We start from the raw sequence: 22,262 nt of genomic DNA, 5'->3' as shown, positions 1-22,262 counted from the left end.
GCCGGTGTCGAGGCCAGCGGGACAAACCGGAGCTGAGTGAAAACCCGCCGGTCTGGTTGCAAACTGAAAGATTTCCGAGGAAACGTAGAAAGTCCTGACTTGCTATCAACCCAGCACCTGTCACTGCCACGGCTTCCCGAGGCTGATCGGGTGACAGACTCATCGCGCGGGAGCACCTGGCCACGAATGCCTCACACCTACGACACGATTTCTATCAGCTGACATGAGGCTGGGTGTTAGGGAAAGGTTTTTCACCCAGAGGGTGTTTGGGCACTGGAACAGGCTCCCCAGGGCAGTGATCACAGCAGCAAGCCCGACAGGGCTCAAGAAGCGTTTGGACAACGCTCTCAGGTACACGGTGTCATTCCTGGGGTGTCCTGTGCAGGGCCGGCGGTCGCACTCCATGATCCCGATGGGTCCCGTCCAGCTCAGCATATTCAGTGTTTCGATGATTCAAAGCAGACGGAGGTGTGAAGGCCCCGGCCCAAGCGCAGCCCCTTCCCGCCTGTCACCGTCCCGTACAGCCCGATCCCGAGGGGACGCTCCCGGTGCGGAGGGGACAGCTCGGGGACGCGCCTCCCTCGCGGCACTCGGGTGCCGCCCGCGTGCCCGCGCGTGAGCTCCCGCCAGGCTCCCGCTGCTGGCCCTTTAAGGGGCGGGGCGCCGCCGCGCTCTGGGGCGCTGATTGGCTGGGAGCGCCGCCCTCCCGCCCCCTGCTCGCGGCGGGGCTGGCGCGGGCCGTGGGTGCGCGCGCGGTGGTGGCGGGAGCGCGCGCCATGGTGGCCGGCGGCGCCGCGCGGCTGCTCCCGCTCCCGCTCCTCGCGCGCGCCGCCGCGGCCAGGATCAGGCCGGCGCTGCCCGGGCGGGCGGGAGCGGGGCGCTCCGGGCTGCGCGCCGGGCGCTGGGGCGCCCTGGCCTTTGCCGTGCCCGCGGCCGTACCCGCTGGGACCGGCTGGAAGGAGAGGCCGGGGCAGCGCGGCCCGGCGTGGGCGGCGGAGCGCGGCGCGGAGCGGCCGCCCCGGGGGCTGCTGCGGCGCTTGGGGCTGGTGCTGCGGCTCGGTGTCCGCGCCTGCGGGCTCCTGCTGCGCTTCGGGCCGCTGCTGCTGCTCTACCCGCTGAGCCGCCTGTGGCCCGGCATGGGCGCCCGATGGCTGCGGCTGCTGCGCCGGGCGGCCGAGGCTGCCGGCCCCACGTGTGTCAAGCTGGGCCAGTGGGCTAGCACCCGCAGGGACCTCTTCTCCGAGGCCTTCTGTGACGAGTTTTCCAAGCTGCACGTCGAGGTGAGCCCGCACCCATGGGGCCACACCGACGAGCTCTTGAGGAAGGCCTTCGGTGAGGACTGGATGGGCATCCTCAAGTTCCAGAGCCGGGAGCCGGTCGGCTCGGGCTGCGTTGCCCAGGTGTATAAAGCCTATGCTGACCTCGCTGCTATTGCCGGCTCCCGGGCCAAGGAGCTGGAGCAACACTCGGAGTTCAGGTCCGCCTCTGAAGCGTGGGAAGTGTCAGGCTTAAGAGGCCTCCTCGGGTGGCTGAGAAAGAGGAAGAGCAAGGAGATACGGGATGAGAGGAGCAGGGAGGAACTGAGTTCTGCAGACTACTCCCAGGGAAGTCCTGTGAGTAGGATGTCCCTTATGGAGCAGATGGCCAAGCCACTCCTGAATGCAAATCCTTCATCAGCCAGACATCTCATGCCCGTAGCCATTAAAGTAAGTCATGTACCTGAATGGTAGGTATAATGAAAGGGAGTGTGCTGGTTGAGGTCCGTCAGATTTTAATTCCCATGGAGAGGAGTAGCTGGCTAGGGCCAGGTAGAACAAGAAGGGATGCTGTCTTGGTGTCCTTTCTCAGGGCTTTTGTTCCAGCCAGCCACAATCCACACTTGCAGTGGCCCCTGCTCTTCCCAAATGGAGAGCTCAAGATTTGATGTGGCATGTGGGTAGTAGGAATGCCTACAAGGGCCCAATTTACATTAAAAGAATTAATATTAAGGTTGCTTGCACCTTCCAGAGACTGATCCCCCTTCTCTGCTCACATGAAGAAACCTGGAACATGTAAGTGCTTTCAATACAAAGTTTATTTAAAGAAACCTTGTATTTGAGCAGCTTCAAATACTAGTCAGGGACAGGGCAAGAGACTGAAAGTGGTGGAAAATGTCTTTGGGTGAGACTGTAGTCTCCACCACAGATACACAGCATTTGACAATGATAAAATGTTTCCCTACAACCTAATCAATGGCAAAATATGAATTCTTCTGAGGACTAGCCGAGGAAGCTGGTTGGCTCCCAGTCTAATAACTTGGGTTCTGTGTATTCGAAATGTATCACTTGAGCTCATTGCATGGAGCATCTGGGGGGTTAATGTTGCCACTGCTCATTCTTGTGCAGGTCCTGCACCCTGGGCTGGTCCACCAAGTGCAGATGGATCTGCTTCTCATGAAGATGGGCAGCCGCATCATTGGACTTCTCCCTGGGTTCAAGTGGCTCAGTTTGACAGAGATTGTGGAGGAGTTTGAGAAGCTTATGATGCAGCAGGTATGTGCCATGCCATGGTCCCCAGCTACTGAAACAAAGCTGCCCTTTGTCTTGCTACTGGCTGGCTCTAACTCCGTTCACACCACTACATTTTAAATGGTTAGATGAAGGCTGGCTTGCTCTTTACTTATGTTCTTTAGTCTAATCAAATCACATAACGTTACTCTAAGAAAGCTCATATGCTCACAAAGTAGAAAAGCAATGAAAAAGCAGTTTTTATTAGATCTAAAAATATTTTTTAGACTTTGAAAATAATTTTTAGACTTTGAATGTGTTTTCTAGTGGACAGCCTGAACAGCTAGCTAGCCATAGACACAGTCCTTCTTGCAGCATTGTGAAAGGTGAGCACATGTCCTTAGGAAAATAATCTGTCCAAGCAAGTGGTCAGGCATGTGGATTTTTTTCTATAATTCTACATATATGTTTGCAATCTGTACTCACTAGTCATGTTTGTTAGCACTGATACATATCTATAGAGGCATAAATACTATGTTTTTACATAAGTTAATAACACATTCTATTTTGTATTATCAGACTCCCACTGTCATTAAAATTTTGCAAACAGATCTGAAAACATCCTGATTTGCTAATGTCTTCTAAAAAGACACAGTCGTGAGACATTGCGGCTATCAAACTGACAAAGATCTTACTGCAGGCTTAATTAGGCTTGCATTTCTATAAAATGAGCCATTATCTGCTAATTTCATTTTTGTGTCTAGATTGCAGAGTCTGAAGTCTGTAACAAGCTTTTGGAAGTCTTAATTATTTTCTACAATTGCAAAACCTCTACACAGTAAATCCATGATGGGAACTGTTGATTGGGGTCAGATGTGACTTGAGGTCATTTGTACCAGTTCGGCAGAGCTTGGGTGGATGTGCAGAACACTGAGGATTAGAAGAACATTGTAGCTTTTTTGCTTTGAGTGAACAGGAAGTATTCCTGGGATATCCCCCAGTGCCAGACAAGGGAGGTGAGGCAAGGTTATCCTTCCTCCTTGAGCAGCAGCCGACAGTAGGAGAGATGCCCTTGTGTCAAGACACTGAATCGCTGAAGAACCAGGGCCTGGACTTGGCATAGTGGATTATTTTGTACGTGTTACATTAAATTTCTTCCTTCTATGGCTGCCTCTCTGTCAAGTGAGGCTGGGGCTGCAGTTTCTTTGTCTACCTGCCCAGCTATTTCGACAGCAGGCTTCAGTTCAGGATAGGATTCAGTTCAGGATCTTGTTGTATCCTTGAATATAATGTGTTCCTGGTCTATTTTGAGACACCATGCCTCTAGTAAGGCCCCCCTATTTCAAAGGTGTTGGGTTGTGGAGCATCCATTACCCAGTCTGCTCCTCTTCCATCAGGGAAGCTATAAGCTTGTAAGAAGCACCACTCTTATTTTGTTTCCATTCTGGCTTTCTGACTAGTTCTGTTGGTATTGAGTATTGCACCTCACACAGGATCCTGAAGATCCTAGTTGATCTAATTTCCAACCTGCTTTTCTATTTCTCCCTTGAGATTGACTTACGCTACGAAGCCAGAAATCTGGAGCGCTTCCGACAAAATTTCCTAGATGTCGATTTTGTGAAGTTTCCAACTCCCCTTTGGCCCTTGGTAACGGCAGATGTTCTAGTGGAAACATTTGAGGTAAGAATTGCAGGGTCTGGGAGCAATGGTTGGAGTGAGAAGGCCCCAAGGAAAGCATGGCAAGGAAGTGGTTTTTTGAGAAGGAGGGATTGGAGGCAGAAGGATGCTTTTTTATCTTCTTAAGGAGATTTATGTCCTTAGTGTCTATTCCGCTCTTTTTGTTTGCAAGCAGTGGATCCCGGAAGACAGGTAGCAGACAATTCCATATAGAAGTGAACACTTGGCCTGAAGCCAAGCAGACCATCAGTGTGTCCAGCCACCTTGCCTGTACTTTGCAAACCAACACCACGCTTCACCTCTCCTCTGTGGTGGGTCAAAGCAAGGAGCTCAGCAATCTGACACTTTGTGATTCTTGCCTCACTTCCCTTGTGGGTTTGAGTCACAGACCAAAGCTACTCTCAGGCTTAGTTTTCCTGCATGTCATCCTGACAAGGGTGTTTCTGGCCCTGGAATATTGTCTGTCTTTCCAAGGAACAAACCCTTGGTTCTCTCACATTCTCCATCACACTAGGTACAGCCTCTCGCTGGCCAGTCCTTTGTAGGGTACTGTTATCCCGTTCCCTGAACTCTTGGCACCCAGGTAAAGGTGTGTTTGAAGGTGGGATGCAGGGGGTGTTTGACCCCAGCTCTGTCTCTGTTTCAGGAGAGTGAGCCCATTTCGCGCTACCTGCACGTGGAGATTGGCACAGAGCTGCGGCAGAGACTGGCCAAGATGGGCATGGACATGCTGCTAAAGATGGTAGGCACTTGGCTGGGGCTGCAAGTGAAGGTTGTTTTCCTGCAGAAGCTATTCAGTTTGGATAAGACAATGGGGCTGAAGAGAGAACCCGTTTGCTTCCTACCTGTACCTGGTCTGTGTAAAGCTTGTGCTGGATACACCCCTGCTCAGGCTCTGACACAGGGCTCTGTCACTACTGTCTGCCTGCACACAGTAGGACTGACCTGTGCACCTTGATCAGCCTTTGCTTAGGACACCCACGAATCCATTCAATGAATATTCACATATTGCCCAAGTACCTTGCACTAATAAAGTGCAACATTATTAGCAAATGTCACGTGCTCTGCAGAGATCGTGGATGTGACTCAGAGGGAAATCAGTGAGCTGGTTTCTTCATTTATCAACTCCTCTAAAACTGCATTTTTGTAAGGGATAACTAATTCTGGAGTAAAGAAAACAAACCTGGCTGATTCAGCTTCTGGCTATCTAGTTCCTCTGTATCTGAAATAATCCCAAATGATCTAGAAAGGAGTGTTAAGAGTGTGGTGCAAGTCTCTTGTGAGGAGCCAGGAGAACCAGCAGGGAAGAGTTGCAAAAGCTCCTGACAATACCGAGTGAGTGGGCAGTGTGTGTCAGATGAAATGCTGCTGCTAACTGCAGCATTGTGCTAGGGCAGCAGTGAGCCTCCAGTTCTGGCTCCATGTAGTATGACAGGTTCTGAAATAGCTTTTACCACTCAGAAAAGCAATGCTGGGACTAGAATAGTTTTATGCTAAGATTGGTTTCAAATTTTAGGAGTAGGAAAGAATTAAAGAACAAAGAAATGACATTATGTCTGGAAGTAAAACAAATACTTCTTCTTGAGTACTCTGCAGTTCTAGTCCCTCGCTGTCCAGGACCCTCCATTTCAAGGGCTGTAGTAGAACTAGAAGAGGTGCAGAGGAAGGCAGATAGGATGATTACTCATGTGGAATGGCTTCCATACCAGAATGGTGAAATAATTTGGACTCTTAACTCTGGAAAGCAGAAAGATGAGTAGCTTATGACAGAGATTATAGTCATGAGTGCACGAGAATGAATATGGATCTATTGTGTACAGTTTCTCCATGAGGAGGACATAAAATTAGCAGAAGTAATACTTTTCAGAGAACACCAAAATTTTTTTTTTTCACACAGCTCTAATTTTTTACATGGCAGTTGAACAAATTCATAGGAGAAATCAATGAAATACAAAGAAACTCCTTGGGGCAAGAAGTCCTGCAGTCCCAGGTTGCCAGGAGGGTTGGGGGGGGAAGTACTGTTTTGTTCTTGTCCTCTTGCCACTCCTTTTTGGTGCCAAGTGCTAACAGAGTCAGAGGAGAGCTACATAGATTTATTTCCTCTTCTCTTGTTTTCCTTACTTTTCAATACAGTTGTAATGTAGGTTGGTGTCCTGCACTGGGCAAACTTAACCATTCACTATAACCTTTGCCACTGAATGGCAAATGGCCTATTCTTACTGCATTACTCTTTGCTAAGGCCCACCAGTGTACCCTAATTTAGGGCTAATTGCCAAAGGGCAGTGTCATTCCCTGCTGGGAGTCCTGGCTGTCCTACTGACCTCTAGCAAACACACTGGATTGCTTCACGCAGCTCTGCTGACTCCCCGAGTACCAGCCCTGTCACCAGAGCTGGCCTCCAGCAGAATCCACCTGCTGTGGTGCTGCCAAGGGTGATGCCCCATCATTGGTAATGACAGAGAACAGACCACAAACAAGTCTCTGCCGTTTGCCTGGGGGCTTTGGTATGGGCAGGTTTGCTTGGAACGAGCTGCTCTCAGACTTACCTGTCCTCCAGATCTTTGTTGACAACTTTGTCCATGCTGACCTGCACCCTGGGAACATCCTGGTTCAAGGCACGGCCCGGCCGGGCAGCCCCCGCCCAGAGCAGGTGGCCGTGGTGGACCTGTGTGACACCCTGGTGCTGGAAGTGCGGCCGCCCCCGCGGCAGCTGCGCCTGGTGCTGCTGGATGCTGGGATCGTGGCCGAGCTGCAGAGCGCCGACATGCAGAACTTCCGTGCCGTGTTCACAGCCGTGGTCCAGGGCCAGGTGAGGCCCCTCGGGCATGGGGCTGGGAAATCTGACAGCCAGAGTGAGAGTTTTCTCTCCATTTCCCCTTCAAGTGCTAAGAGGGGCAAGAAGGCTTGCTAGCATCTTATTCCCAAACAGAGGGATAAGATGTTCAGCTACAGCAGGGAGGCCACCAGAGTAGAGCAATTTCAGGGCCCCAGGAACTAGAAGGTGCTAAATGGGAAGCATTGGCTGGCACTTCCTGGTTAGCAGTGCTTCTGCTGCAAGTTATGAGTGCCTGGGAGCCACTGTTGCAGAATCTGTCGGGTTTTGCTAGAGAAGAGGAGGGAGTGGGGTAATATCTTGATCTGCCACACGTGTTCCCCTCTGCAGCCTTGCTGCTGGAAGGCCCATAATGCCCTCCTCCATTGTGTCAGTATCTGTAGAGGAGAGGAAGCAAAACAGGTGTGTGTGTAGGGGGGGTCTGACCTCTGCTAGGTTCCTCCATGTAAGGGGAACTGCTTTATCCTCCTGCCCACTTGAAACACACTATCAGATGGACTAGAGAACCCAGTGCTGGTGTCTCCTGCTCATTCTGAGAACAAGCATTGTGCTCCTACTTGCCTGTTGCTGTCTCTCAGCTGCAGGGTGAGGGGCTCACTAACAGACCTCAAGAGGGACACATTTTGTCTTGGTCTGCTGAAGCATGCCAAGGAGTCCATGCTAAACCCTGTATCCAGGCCCATGCTGTGCTGCCAGAGGCACTTCTCAGCTACTAAAAGCAAGAACTGCAAGCATCTGATTGCAAGTCACCAGTGAGCAAGTTCTGATTGTGCTTTTCAACTTGTTTCTCAGGGGGAGAGGGTGGCAGAGCTGATCCTCCACCACGCCCGTGCCAACCAGTGCCAGGACATCGAGCAGTTCAAGGCTGAGATGGCAGAACTTGTGACCAAGTTCCGGGGGAACACCATTGCCTTGGGAAAGGCAAGTGCACAATGTCACATCCTCACCTACCTGCAATTCAGTGCAACGTGGCACTGAAAACTGAAACAAAAGGGTTTTTTGATCAGCCGTTGAATTCTCCTTGTGTATTCCAGCTTCAGGTGGGAAATCTCCTCTCAAGTGTCTTCAAACTATTGATGACCCATAAGGTGAGCTCCTGTCACTGTCTGCCTTTAATAGCTGCAAGTTCATCTCAGGAGGGAGAACTGCTGGGAACATGACAGGCTAACGAGGGGGACTGACTTCTGAAACAAACTGCTAGGAGAGGAACTGCAGGAGTGCATCCAGGTGTTGCAGGCATGGTGTTTCTCAGGTCTTATACACATTCTGCCAAGCCAAATTTCTGTTTTGTTGGTTTTTTTTTTTTTGTCTCAATACTTCATTTAATGGTTGATATTGTTTACCAAAAGGAGTATTTTTGTAACACGTAGTTTTTCCTATCTTTTTTATAGTCCCTTAGACTATAGATACCTCCTTAAAACTGATTACTTGGGGGACAAGTTTCCACAGTTGCAAACAACTTTGGAAATCAAGAGACCTAGAGGTGAGAAGGTTGTCAGCCACAGGGCTGCAGAGTCCAACTGGTGGAGTTACATTATAGTTTCAGGTGTGCAAATGCTCTCCCCAGCCTCTTCCCTTCCCTCTCAGCTTAGGCAGAGCTGGTACCTTGGTTGAAGGGGTACAGAAGAAAAGAAGGTCCATTGAGTCCATTCAGTCTATTGTGGTTCTAGGTGAAGCTCGAGAGCAATTTTGCTTCCATCATCTTTGCCATCATGGTTCTGGAAGGACTAGGACGTTCACTGGACCCTGAACTGGACATCCTGGAAGCAGCTAAGCCACTGCTCATCAAAACTGCAGCTTCTGCCCTCAAATAGACTCTTGTCACTGCTGCCCTCTCCCTGTGGGGGATGACCTGTGCTGCCTGTGAGCTGACACAGAGCGAAGCTGAAGGGGAGACGTCACGTGTACCCCAGGGCGATGCTGTGTAGTGGCTGCTCTCCACTAATGCTGCCTTCAGTCATTTCAGCCAAGCACCAGCCATGGGATGATCCATGAAAGGTCTATTCCAGAAAGCAGGAAGAATTTGCACAACTGGACATTTCCCACTCACTGCACAGTTCTAAGAGATAATGTGCTCTGGTAGTTTTTAAAAAACATCTTCAAAAAGATGTTCATCGATCAAGTCTGTTTTAAAATATATCAGGTTAAATATTTAATTTACTGACTTATCTGTCACTGTGGTCTGAGAAATGATGTTCTAGCACCACCTAAGGAACACATTCTGGCTGAAAAAAGCCAATAAACCTGTTTGTCTTTTGTACTTCTAACTTCTACTTTTATTGTAGAAGTGTCCTAACATCCTGCATGTAGTGGTCTGTTCTTAGTCATTCTGGATGACAAAAACAGACTATTTCAATTTTTGTTCAAACTTCTGTACTCTAGTACACTATGATAGGAGTTTGAATTATAAACAGCATAATAAAATATCTACCTAGGCAGAGAAACCTAATTCCATAATAAAAAACAAATTCTGGCAATATTTGTCCTGGTCTTAATTTTTCTGTTTCTGAAATTTAAGAGGTTTTTTCCACCCCCCACCGTGTGATTTTCTCTACTACCCTCCTTGGTGCTCCCCTGGTTTCACTCTGTTCAAAACCTTAACTGATATGCAGATACTTAGGGTTTTTTTCCAGCGTTTTCAAACCACAGTCCAAGCGTTTTCCTACTGGATCAAAACCACATTGCAAATGTTTAAAATCAAAGCCAGCAGAAGAACTGGATTATACGTGGCATTTACAGTCAGTTATTTTAATAGCAGTATTAAATTTATTTTATGGCTGCATTTTAATAGTGAGAAGTAGAGTCCATGAATGATTGGAAATAGTGTGGTACTAAATATATTCCCAGATCTACCCTGTGTGAAATAGCAGTAGAGCAGGGTCTCTGCAGTGGTCTGTTCTCAGGTGGTTAAGCAATGAAGAGAAAGTACATAAGCAGACAATCTGCTGTTTAATGGTGATTATAAAGTAATGATTAATAGCACATAAATGAAGTCTGAAAAATAAGTTTAGATTCAGCTCAGTATATTTCATATACTTTCCTTTAATCACTGCATATTCCATTTCCAAGTGCATAAGGATAAAAGCAGGAGTAGAGTTTAACACCTTTTAAGTTTTAGGCTTATTTCTTTAAGTCTAGTTAGAGTCATAAGCAGGCATTGTCCCAACTAGCACAGGATTTTATGAAAAAGAACTCAAACAAGAAGAGAAGCAAGCAAACCCCCAAACATTACCCTAAAGAAAATCTCCATGTGCCACCAGCACCCACATTCCCTCAGTAGGGTGCGTGCCAGGTCTGGGGCACAACTATCTGTGTTCTTGCTGAGCAAATTCCAGCCAACTTTTCTAGACAGTGGAAACTGTTCCAAATAATGGGATTTCATGTCTAAAATGCAAAACTGTGCCTCACATGTAGTTTCCATAATCTGATGCAAGTTATATTTTTTTCAGACTTTGACATTTTGTTTGTTAAAGCCTTCACCTTATATTTAGGTTCATCTTTCCTTTAAGCAAAAATCTGAGGATGGCTCATGCACATTATGGATCCTAAAGTTTAAAAATACCCATTTTAGCTATTAAAGCCTCAGAGTAGTTTGTAAACATCTGGATGAGAGACTTAACTTTGTCTTTTTAGGGAAAAGATGAAGGCACAGCCTCTCCATTATCCCTGGAGGAAGGCAGTCTGACACTGCTAGGAAACTGCTGGCCATTCAGAAGATTTGGCAGGATTTCAAACGAGCTCCCTTTTACAAGTTTTCTTAATTTTACTTTTTTCTTTTTTTTTAAAGAAACTGCCATTATCACTGGTGCTGTATTCTTGTAAGAGGCATAAATTTTTAAAATGTGCCAGAAAATGTGTATCATGTTTCTAAGTGTACACAGAATGTCGGGCAGAATTTAAATTCTGTATCCAGTTTGGTTCTAGGCATTACTTGAAACAAGGTATCACATAAATTGCATTTACCTTAGCATAATTCTGTGTAAAATAAAGGTATTTCCATATAGCTCTGACTGTTTCAGCAAATAAATTGTGCTATGTCCATTTTCCTTTCCTAAATACCCATCTGAAATTTCTGGTTACCCAGAGCTGATTAGAGCATTCCCTGAAACACAACCACTGTATTTTGTACCTTAGATGACGTGAGGAAGAGAGAGCACTTCAGGATGCGACCAGTACAACCTCCTCCTCCTCCTCTCTGGCACCTCCACTCACCACACTGTGATGCACTAGAAAACCCCTCCTTTCTAATGCAGAAAAGTACCTCTAGATGTGCCCTGCTGCTCCCTCTCAGGGGAGGGGAAAGCCAGTGACCCCAGAAAGGAAGGCAGGTAAAGGACAGAGCACTGGAAGTGCACTCTGGCTGCGGTGAAAGGGAGATTAAAGACCTCTCCAGGAATCCTAATGCCACCTGTCACAACTCTGCCCTGGCACACTGACTCACACCTGACAGCACAGAGCAGCTCTGTGGACTGCTCCAGGCCTCGCTCACCCACTGTGCAGCTTCCTTAGGCAAGCAGGGATGCCCGGAGCAGCAAAAGGTTCTGTTCCCTGAGGTACTGCTGGAGGGCACGGAGTTTCTGGCCTTCTTTTTCCATCTTCAGACGAGAACTGTCTCTCCTCTGGAACACTCTCACTTTGGCAGCCTGGTGCTGGTTTTGCTCTTTATCCTGCTCCTGGGCTTCTTGTTCCAGCACTTCCTGCCGTGACTGCATTCTGCTCCTTAGGAAGTCCTACATAAAGACATTGAAAACTGCACAGTCAGCCTTCATGCCAAATTTCATCCTCACTTTTCATCTCTGTGGTCCCCAGCATAAAAAGGACATGGACCTGCTGGAGTGAGTCCAGAGGAGGATCACGAAGATGCTCAGAGGGCTGGAGCACCACTGCTATGGAGACAGGCTGAGAGAGCTGGGGTTGTTCAGCCTGGAGAAGACTCTGGGGAGACCTTAGAGCACCTTCCAGTGCCTAAAGGGACTACAATAGAGCTGGAGAGGGACTTTTTACAAGGGCATGGAGTGATAGGACAAGGGGGAATAGCTTTCAACTGAAAAAGAATAGGTTTAGATTAGATATTAGGAAGAAATTCTTTCCTGTGAGGGTGGAAAGGCCCTGGCACAGCTTGCTCAGAGAAGTTGTGGATGCCCCATCCCTGGCAGGTTGGACAGGGGGTTCTGAGCAGCCTGCTCTAGTGGAAGGTGTCCCTGCCCATGGCAGGGGGGCTGAGACTAGATGAATACAATCCAAATCATCCTACAATACTATGATTCTCACTAGTAGAAGTCAAAAATGGATATAATCTATGGAAATTCATTCCTTGCATGCAGAAAGACTCCTTTTATGGCACAAATAGGGAATTTTACTTTCCACCTTTCATCTTTATACACATGTCAAAAAAATGTTACCCTTTCTTATCTCTAAATGATATAGTTATATTGGATGTAAAACAGGTGGAAGACAAATACTCCAGATAGTAATAATGCTGGAAACATGGCAGAAGAGGAAAATAACTTCTGGAATTGCCCTTACCAGCCTTTCTTTCTCTTGTTCACAGCTCCTTTCATTGCTTTCTGCTTGCAACTCCTCTCTCTGCAAATGCTTTGTCTTTAAGAACTGAAGTCTCTGCCTTGCCTTCCTCTCCTCCTCCTCTCGAAAGAAGGATTCCTTCCTGCTCCTCTCAGCCCCAGCAGCCTGGAGCAGTGCCATGTGCTGCAAAGCTCTCTCTTTGTGCTCCAGCTGTTTCTCCAGCTCTTGCAATGTTCTCTGACGCAATCGCTGCCTGTTTCCAAAACAAAATTTCTCAAATTTCTCATAAAGAAAGAGCAATAAAAAAAGAAAGACAGTGCGTAAGACACAAAGCAGATATTCTGGCAATCCGTGCTCAGTTAATATTCCAGAACTCTTTGTTAGGTTAGGAGGATTAAACCTGTGTCCCAAACAGAGGTAGCAAAATCCCCAAATGGGCTGGTGCCTGATGTCAGCACTTCTGGTCTGACAAGAGGATTAAAGGGAATTTGCCCTTGGAGATAATGCTGTGTACCCACTCCCGCACACCTCAAGCACCAATTTTATTCACGTTAGGGAACCACTGTGACTCCTCTGCAAAGTCCAGAATAAGCACAACATGGGATGTGCAGGGACTGAAGGAGAGCAGCAGGGAGCAGATGTTACCAACCTTCCAACATTTAGCACACAAAGCAGTCAGTTCCCAGCATCACCTCTGGCTGTCCCTGCGCAGCTGGCGTCGGATGCCCTCTGCCTCCTGCCGCTGCTCCCTCTTCAGCTGCCTCTGTTCCTCTTGCCACCTTTTGTGCTCAATCTTGGCTCTGTTGAAGTCCATCTCTTTCCACCTCTCCTGAGATGCAGCACTAAGGATTGATTTCTAAGATAAAAAAACCAAACTGACCCTTAGTCCCATCAGTATACTTTTCTAATGCAAACTGTAAACACACAAAACCAGAACAGTCCAGTTCCAATGTCACTCCCGAGGCCTAGAAGCTACAAAGGCTCACAAATACTGTAGTGTTGATTCCTATCAATGAAAAAGCTGAGAATGATGCTAAAACCTGTAGAAAACATTAGGCTTAACCAACAAAGAGGCACCTGAAATCCAGTTTTAAGAGTTCTCCATAGGTCAGTAGGCTGTGCTGTTCTGGTGTTGAGCCAATGCTTAAAACTCTCCAGTCTTTGGGTCAACTTCTGGACTGGATGGAAAATTCAGGTTCGGACCACAAAACATATTATATATTCCTTACTAGATTTTATTAGCAAAAGAAATACCTGCCCCCCTCTGGCCAAACCCAGAACATTCCCGGAGTTCTCTGCAGGTGGTCCAACTCTTCAGCTCCTGTTGGGTGAGATTTCTACCAATGCTCCAGCAGTCTTTGTGTTTTCTTCAGTAGTAGCTTCCTTCCAATGCTGTAGTGTTGCTGATTTGTGTTTTTAAATGCGCTGTTCCACGTACAGAGATGAAGGAGCACCTACAAGGCCTCTTTTCACAGCCACAGTGAAATATTTATTTGTTTTTGTACTCCCTACAGTGCCCTTTATGAGGGAAGTGCAAGTAAACACCACTGTAACTTCAGACGTGTATTCCAGTTTACATTGCTAGAGCTGTTTGGGGCTGGAACAGAGTTCCCCCAAAATATTTTCCTCTGTCACATGCATCCTCCTTCCTCCTATTCCCAGGTGCAGTTAGCATGCACCTAATATCAGCTGCTGCTCTGCAAACAGAATGTCTCCTTCCAGTGCTTTCCTGAGGACAACTCGAATACCACAAGCTGGGAAACACTACAGGACTTTCAAATAATGCTCCTGCCAGTCTTACACAGCATTTTAACTGGTTTCCCTTAACACATTGATCTGCATGGCTTCCCAGGGGCTGTAAACAGCTTTGTTCTCCAGTGTATTGCTAGTCTTAGCAAAAAAAATGTACCTTGTGGGTGTTTGTGTTTAATGACACGCACAAGGAGAGATCAAAGAAAGAATGAAAGGTGTTTATAGGTGGGAGGTGAAAAAATGATGTTTTCCAGCAGGTAAAGTACTGGCCTAAGGATCAGGAGACTTCTAGTTCCACCCCTGCCCTAACACACACTCTTTGCTATGGGACTCAGATGACTGCCTAAACTGTCTCTTTTTTTGCTTTCAGTATCTGTAAAAGAGAAACAATTTTTTTGCTATCTAGTAGAGCTGGCTGAGAAGTTTATTTAGAAAAGATTAGATCTAACTTAAAAAAACATTCTGCCAAAAGTGCTGAGCAAAAATACCACAAGTGCCCTGTCCTGTACAACATGGGTTCCCAAGTGGAGTCCTTAAATTTCTATTTATGCATAACCATTATTCTACACAGGCATCATTTTTGTTGCAGCAAAAACCTTTGTGAAAGATCAAAGGAGAGAACATTCTCACATGACATAAACAAATCTCCTCATCCTAAGAACTAAATCTGGTTTGGACCAAATACTCACTGTGATGCTTTTGTCTTTTAGAAGATTTGGGAGATGTGTGCATCTCCCAGCCAGCAGGTTGGTGGTACTGTGTGGTCTCTGCACACAAAGGGCTGATCTGATGGTCAGGCTGTCTTTCTCCAGTGACTGATTCACTTGGGCAAAGAAGCTCTGGAGCCTAAAAGGAACCAAAGCACTGCTTCCCACAGAAGGGCTCCTCTGGGAATGCTGGACTGGAGCTTCTGCCACTCGGGACTCAAAAAGGCCTTTCAAATAAATTAGGACAAGGACACATGAGAATATACGAAGCTTATAAAAAGCAAGCAAATTAAAAGAACAAAAGGTCTGCTCATATAAAATATGTCTGAGCAAGGATTTTGTAACATTTTCCTCTGAGGTAGTGGGACATTTTTTAGTCTCCACAAAAGAAGTTCCAGCTTTCCAGAAACAAGCTTGCAACTGCATTTAGGCAAGAGTTTTGCCTGGGAAGATGAGATCACCAACTCTTCTTACAGCTTCTCAGGTTAAAGGATTGTTTACATGGTATCTCACAGACAGGCATGAGCTGCTCTGAGACAAGTGAAAATGGTAAATCTTTTGATAGGGCAAAGCCTGAGCTCTACATCCTGCTGAGAGACAGGAGACATTAGCATGGGCACAACCCTGCTAACGCAGCTTTTGGGTAACTCAGAACATGAGCAGAGTTTGCTCACACCTTTCTGCTAAAGACAGGGCAGACCTGAGTGGCAGCTGTTGCATGGAACACCAGCTGGGAGGAAATATGCATTCCTGTTTGACTTTTCATTCTCCCTCTTCCAGCAGTGTCACAAAGCAGAAACAGAGAAAGCTTTAGGCTTTCAGAACCCTCTCTTAGATCCTGCAATTGTCACAAAGCTGAGAAAACAGCAACAAATTGATTAAAATCATGATCCAGCCCCTTCTGGCTGTTAAGGGAACAAATTTTACTCAGTGCCATTATAAAGCAATAATTTTCAGCACAGGTAAGAACTGCAGAACAGTTCTGGTGAGATCTTGTTGCTATACACAGTCATAGTTAATGTTACATATTAAGTTTTAAAGGAATTTTTTATTTATACTGAGCTCTATGACATAAGTTAAGAAACCCCAAAAGCTACTGCAGTAGCTGAGCTGTAAAACCCAAAATTCCCAACTTCCATCTGAAAATTCCTTCTCCTTGAGAACAAGATGAATAATTTCTCAAGCCATAGCACCATTAATATCTACATATAAAGATACTACATAATGGTGCTATAGTCACAGCACAGCATTATGGTATTTTCTGAAGCACCAAGAAATATGGTAACAGATCTTATACCTGATGCCATTCTGCACTGATATTATGTGCTAAGTCTTATGTTTGGGTGAAAGAGCTACAGTTCCAATACCATGCTCGTGTTCAAAATTAGCTTCAGTTTCAGTATCTTGCTGTCTGCTCTCTGCTTCTTCCTTGTGATCTGTCTCCAGTAACCAGCTGTCTGTGTTGACAGCAGCATCAACCATAGCACGAGCCATCTCCCTCTGAGGGCCCTAGAAATAACAAGAAATGCAATCATAATCCAGACCTGATAGGGAAAAGAATAGGTTTGTTTAATGAATTTACAGCATAAGATCTTAAGCTGTGACTGAAGTTTAAGAGAGAATGAAAAAAAACAAATTTTTGGGGAAGTTCTTTATTAAAGAAACACCTCATAGGTAATTTCTGATCACTTGCTGAGTTTCTCTATGTCTTCAAATGACCTAAAGTACTTTTGCCTGAAAGGGTCCAAACTGGTACAAAAGAGACCAGGCCAGAGGAGCTCTGGCTGAAAGACAGCACTGCTTCTGGCACATGCCAGAATTTGGATTCTAACCCTTGCAGAGCAATGGAGATAAGTGTGGCAGGAGCTAGCGCACATAAAGCTCCTCCTTACTGATCCTCACCCAGTGCCCTGCTCACAAGCACCAAAGCAGCTGTTCAGGATTACATAAGCCTCTTGTGGTCCTTGATTGGGAAAGGGAACACCTCTAACAGGGTGGAGCAGTATCTTAATTGAATTATGCAAGAGACTGCCTTGGTTTGGAACAATCCTTACTGTAATCCTTATCCAGTGTCAAGTCTTCTGACACTTTTTCCTCTTTTGCCTTACCTCCTTCACACAGAAGCAGAATGGAGAGGAGCTGGGCTATGCAACACTTCTCATATTCTGCATCTGTGGAAGAGGTTCTAGAAGCCTGCTCCAGCCAGGGACAATGACAGATTATAGCTTGTACCCCAATCAAAGAATCAGAAAGACAGTGCAAAGTCTCTCCATTCTTTAGCAGGCAGGCATAAGGACCAGGCCTTAAACCTCTAGTAATTGTTTGGTACCATGTGCAGTAAAGTTGAAGTAACAAAGCAGATATTTATACAAATAGCAGACCATATGTTATCAGAAGAACCAGGGTGAAGCACTTTTTACCTTCTCAGTTTCTATAACCTCATGGTCCTCCTCCAAACAAGACCAAACATCTTTCGGAACATCTTCTGTGTCCAAACTCTTCTCCTCCTTTTTCTCTTCCTCTCTAGAAACACTTTCTGAAGATGCAATTCTCAATTCAGACAGTTCCTCTTCTATTTTCTTGCTGAGCTTTTCTTCAGTCAAACTTCCTCCTGGGATGAAGGCATTTTCCTGCTGCACTTTGCAGCCTGCAGGCCGCGTGGGTTCCCAGGCTCCAAGGCAGCACTCGGGAAGTGAGGTACATCCCCAGCTACATTTTGCACAGGGATGAGTGGAATACAGAGCCCCTGGGTAGCAATCCAGGTCCAGGTGACCCTGTCTGTAGTGCCCTGAGGCTCTATAACCCGGTGGCACAAGGTATGGGTAATCCACACTTGAATCTACCACCATCTGCCTGGCTGCTAAGGGCATCTGCAGCTCCAGGATGATGCGTTCACTCAAGGGCAGGGGAATCCTCAGAGCTTGGGCAGAAGACACCTCCTTAGTCTGCCCATTCCAGAAATTCACAAGCACTCCTCTTTCATTGTGTGCTGTACATATTGGGGGAAAAAAAAAACAAAGGCAAGTCATGTATTAGCAGCATGTCAGTCTGTGTGATTTATCTCCTAGAGAGCAGGAGGTAAAAGTAATGACTTGTGTTTCAGACAGTTTTGTAACAACTTCCATGATTTTATTCTTTATAGGTTTAAAATTTGACCTTCTGAATTTCCTGCGAGGAGACAGCAGATAGAAAAAATCTCACTTGTCACAGTGGGTGGGATTTTACCCTGAAATAGCTGGAAAGCAGACTAACAGATAATCAGGCGAATTTTTGCCTCGTGTTGGGAAGATGCTACCCCTAACCCCTAACTTTTTAGGAAATTTTCACCCACGGAACAAAGCAAAGGTAAATTCTGTGAGCTGCGTTAATTCCGACCCTGCAAAAGTGGCTCAGTGCCAATGATAAAAATATGATGAAGAGAACCCAAGCAGCAGGAGGTCAATTATCCGTGCCGGAGCCTACTCTCCTCCCAGCACAGTGACCAGCACCCATGGAGAGCCTAGTGCTGCTAAGAAAACCAGAACACCCAGTACCTAAAGGTGCCTCCTTGGTCTCCACAACCCTTAGCACAGTGCCAGGGCCAAAACGTTTGGCTGGAGCCTCCCATGGTGCCAAGACTCTGTCCCCTGGAGCAAGAGGCTGTCGCCGGGCATCTTCATAGTGGAGAATGTCATAGAGAGGCGTTTCCTGCAGGCCGAGCTGGACCTTGCCCTTCAGAGCACAACTTTGGTCAAACTCAATTAAAAAGCCTTCCCTGGAGCCCTGCAAGAGTAAAACATGTGGTTTGCAAGGCAGACAGCTGGGTCCAATTAACAGCCAAGCTTAAGTGCTAAGAGGGAAGTGGCAGAAATCCCAGGAAGTGGAACGTGATCTGGGGATGCAGCTTTCCTCTTCTACCAGGGCTTCACTGTACTATGTCCTTACCACTTTAAAAGTAAATAAAAAGCTGGGGCTTAAGGGGCTAACAGACTTTTTTCTTCCTTCCACTTCGGACTTAGATTTTAGTAAGAACACAGTTAGCAAGCTAAGGCAGAACTCTACCAGGAAAACCTCTCATCAGAAAAAGGAGCCAAAAGAAACTGTGTGTGATGCAGTTCACTACAATCCAAAGGATAACAAACAATCCTTCAGCAATCAGAAGGATAACAAACAGTAAAAAGTCACAACTGTCATAAATTTAAATACTTTAATTGAAGCCTTCAGCAGTGGGTGAGGGCAAGACCTACTGCCAAAATCTCAGCCTTCTTTGCAGATCTTTGAGTGCACTTACACAGATAATGCTGTCAGCTCCTACTCCAGCTGATGCCACTCATGCCTGTAGCTGTCTCCATCTGTTCTACCCCACACTTGAGCTTACAGACATCCTCACCTATACCATCACCAAAATTTATTTAACTAACCTGCAAAATGAACTTTATTTTTAAAGAAAACCTGCAGGGGGGATTTTCCATCTGGCATCCAAAATCATCTCGCAATTCCCAGAAATACAGACGGAAAAGAATGAGGAAAGCTCTCAGTTTGGTAAAGAGGAAGTGGACTCTGGAGACAAATATTTTGAATTACTAGCTGCTGTTTAGCTAACCAACTCTGCTGCTATGCTGGGGAAAAGTACACAGTAGGGATAAGGGACCTGTTTTGTCTGTCTGTGAATAGAACTCATTATAACTACACAAATGGATTGATCTCCAGGCTGCTCTTACTTGCAGGGCTCCTCACAGCAAACAGCCAGTCAGCACCAGGTAACAGATGAAAATAGGATGTGCAGAGGCAACAGTGGCTATGAAGTGCACAGTAACACTGGAGGGCCACCCCACAGAGAGGGCTTGGGACTGGTGAGGTATGGGAAGAACAGAGGAAAAACCATACATGCCCTCTCAGCCAAGTTCCCAATAAATGGTTACCTTCACCTCCTGGACAATGTGGCCCAGGTAGTAATAGCCATCAGTTTCTCTCCTTGCCAACACACGAGCTCCCCTCAGGACATGAGAAGCCTCCGGGGACGAACCCATGAAATTCCTTTTGGTTGAGGATATCAAGGCCATGCAAAAGGGACATGGGTTCCATGCACAAACAGGACAGCTGTGGAAAACAAAAATACAAGAAGTAATGAAAACCTTGGCAACAGATACTCTGCAACTTACTGCAGTGAAAACAAACCAAATCAACGTGGAACACAGCCCCCACCCTGCAATAACTGTCTTAGTTTCCCAGCTTTTTCTTCTCTGCTTTTCCAGTGACCCATCTACAGATTATGAGCATACTGTGTTACTGGACATCTTGGCGGCAGAGAGCCACAGGAATCTCTATCAGCTGTGTGACAGCACTGGACACGTGAGATGGACGTGGAGCTTACCTGGAAGGGGGAAGGAGGAGATGGAAGCAGAAAATGAGCATGATTTTTGAACACTTAAATCCTTAAACAGGAATACTGTTTATAAAGTTGAAATTTACTTTCACTTTATTACTTCTCTCTATAAATCTTCCACCATATCTTGTGGTACTATGCTGCTTATCTGTAAATTCATCACAAATGGCTTTGATTTTCAGAAATTAAGTTTGGAAAGAAGGAATATTAAAAAAAAAAAGGTAAGAACTATATGATAAACCCCTTCTTGTGCTGCACCTGGTTTCTATTCAGCTGCTAGGGTATGCAGCAGGGGTGGGCAGCCCGTGGCCATGTGTGCACTGCTGCTGCTTACACAGCTTCCAAGCTCCCCTGGAAAGCAAAGCTGAAAGGTCAATGAAAGGACCTGAAATCAAGGAAGAGTGAAGAAGGTGGGGGTTGAATTTAGGGGGACAAAGTTGCCTCTGCAGGTCAAAGACAGCAGCAGAAACGTCTGGCCTGAGCGAGATGGGAAACCTGAGATGCTTGAGAACAAGGACATAGGGAACAGAATGCCAGGGACTGCAAGAAGGCAGACAGACAAAATACAAGGCAGTTGGAAGGTGGAGCTGACAATAAAACCATGAACTTTATATCAAAGCATTCAGCTTTTATGGAAAACCATAAACTTGGTACAGAGCACCTTGAAAGGTTGCAACATGTTGGTGCACATGGTAAGTAAAAACAGTGGTTGAATAGTTTGCTGCTATTCCCTGTAACCAGCTGCTGAAATTGCATTAGAGCTCTTACAAGATTCAGATGAGCAGGGAAATCAAAATCCCTTAACTACAAGGCCATTCACTGCTGTTTCAGCTGAGGATGTCAGGTGTTTGGGATGTTAGCAGCCTGAGAAGATGTTGTTACTTATTTAAAATACCTTCAGGAGGGTCACAGAAACTCTTCTTTGTGGTGTGTTATCCAATAAAGATTCAGGAGGAACTAACAAGTGTGGATTCATCTTACATTGGCATCATACCTTGTTAGGAGGAGTAGGGGTGTGTCTGATTCCTTGAAAGGATACCCCTGATAGTCTGGCTACATTCTTCATTATTTTTTTACTTGCTTCTGAATGTCCCAGAAGGCATACCACATTGTACTACTGGATGCAACTGGTTCTCCACAAGAAGTTGGAAGAATTTCTCCGACCCTTGCTCTGGCACATGTCAGTGAACAGATCCAACCACCGGCAGGGTGGCTCTTCCATCATCCTCGAAGTGTTGCGGCTGAAACCAGGCTGCAGCTCCAGGAACACTGCCGAGTGAGCACTAACCGGGCAGGTACACCGTTGTAACACCTGCGGGAGCTGCAAAAAGGGAAAGAACAACAAAACCCTCTCAGATGCGCAGGTCTTCGCTGAAGCGGGACAGGTGGGAATTCTGTACTGGGTGTTCCTATGCTGAGGCGTCGCCCCACAGAGCGGGAAGAGGCTCCGCACCCGCCGCTTCCTTCGCGCCATCCCGGCCTGAGGGCGACTCCCGCACCCCGGCCCCGCCATGGCGCGCGTGCCCCGTTGCTGCGCAACCCCGGACAGCTTGGGCTGGGCCGGCCCGGCCGCCCGGGCTGGGAAAGAGGGACGCGATGCTCCTGTAGCCCCTTCCTTAAACACCAGCAGCTGGAACCGCCTTCTCCCCCCGCCCCCTAAAAGGAGCGGCTTGGCTGAGAAGGTCGCCCCGCTCTGCGCCCCTTGTGGGCGACGCCAACTTTTGGGAGAACTCACGGAGAACCTGCCCTCGGTGCCGCCCCGGCGCTCCCAAGTGCTGTGGGGAGCGAGGAGGCAGATGTGCGGGGGCAGTGTGGCGCGTCTCCGTGCCCCGGGACACCCCCGTGCCCTGAGCTGCCTCGCCTGAGAACGCCGGGATCCCTCCCTTTCCCGGGATCCCCGGTGCTGTCTCCGCCCCGGA

At 47.0% G+C, this 22,262-nt stretch overlaps 2 protein-coding genes across 9 annotated transcripts; one reads left to right on the top strand and one right to left on the bottom strand.

Moving 5' to 3' along the window:
* Positions 1–776: 776 nt before the first annotated feature.
* ADCK2 (aarF domain containing kinase 2) lies at positions 777–9,689 on the top strand. Its single transcript, XM_069003170.1, has 8 exons — positions 777–1,706; positions 2,385–2,531; positions 4,038–4,166; positions 4,810–4,905; positions 6,721–6,972; positions 7,789–7,917; positions 8,031–8,084; positions 8,667–9,689. Exons 1-8 carry the CDS (start codon positions 777–779, stop codon positions 8,808–8,810), a joined length of 1,881 nt encoding a protein of 626 aa, XP_068859271.1. The 3' UTR covers positions 8,811–9,689.
* Positions 9,690–9,742: 53 nt separating this feature from the next.
* LOC138104211 (trichohyalin-like) lies at positions 9,743–22,262 on the bottom strand. Of its 8 annotated transcripts, none has more exons than XM_069003161.1 (11): positions 22,079–22,262; positions 21,239–21,664; positions 20,240–20,331; positions 19,880–20,057; positions 18,512–18,740; positions 17,399–17,967; positions 16,346–16,487; positions 14,961–15,205; positions 13,212–13,375; positions 12,523–12,772; positions 9,743–11,726 (listed from the first exon to the last, which is right to left on the bottom strand). In XM_069003161.1, exons 2-11 carry the CDS (start codon positions 21,317–21,319, stop codon positions 11,502–11,504), a joined length of 2,175 nt encoding a protein of 724 aa, XP_068859262.1. In that variant the 5' UTR covers positions 21,320–21,664; positions 22,079–22,262; the 3' UTR covers positions 9,743–11,501. The 8 variants fall into 8 exon arrangements, with proteins under 8 accessions (XP_068859262.1, XP_068859265.1, XP_068859263.1 ...); XM_069003164.1 differs by having other exon boundaries at positions 21,338–21,664; positions 22,079–22,261; XM_069003162.1 differs by having other exon boundaries at positions 22,172–22,261.

This window comes from Aphelocoma coerulescens, chromosome 1A, assembly GCF_041296385.1.
Source record: "Aphelocoma coerulescens isolate FSJ_1873_10779 chromosome 1A, UR_Acoe_1.0, whole genome shotgun sequence".
In the NCBI taxonomy this organism is placed as follows: domain Eukaryota; kingdom Metazoa; phylum Chordata; class Aves; order Passeriformes; family Corvidae; genus Aphelocoma; species Aphelocoma coerulescens.
Note: the sequence above shows the minus strand (reverse complement) of the source record. Positions and strands in the feature narration are given on the sequence as shown.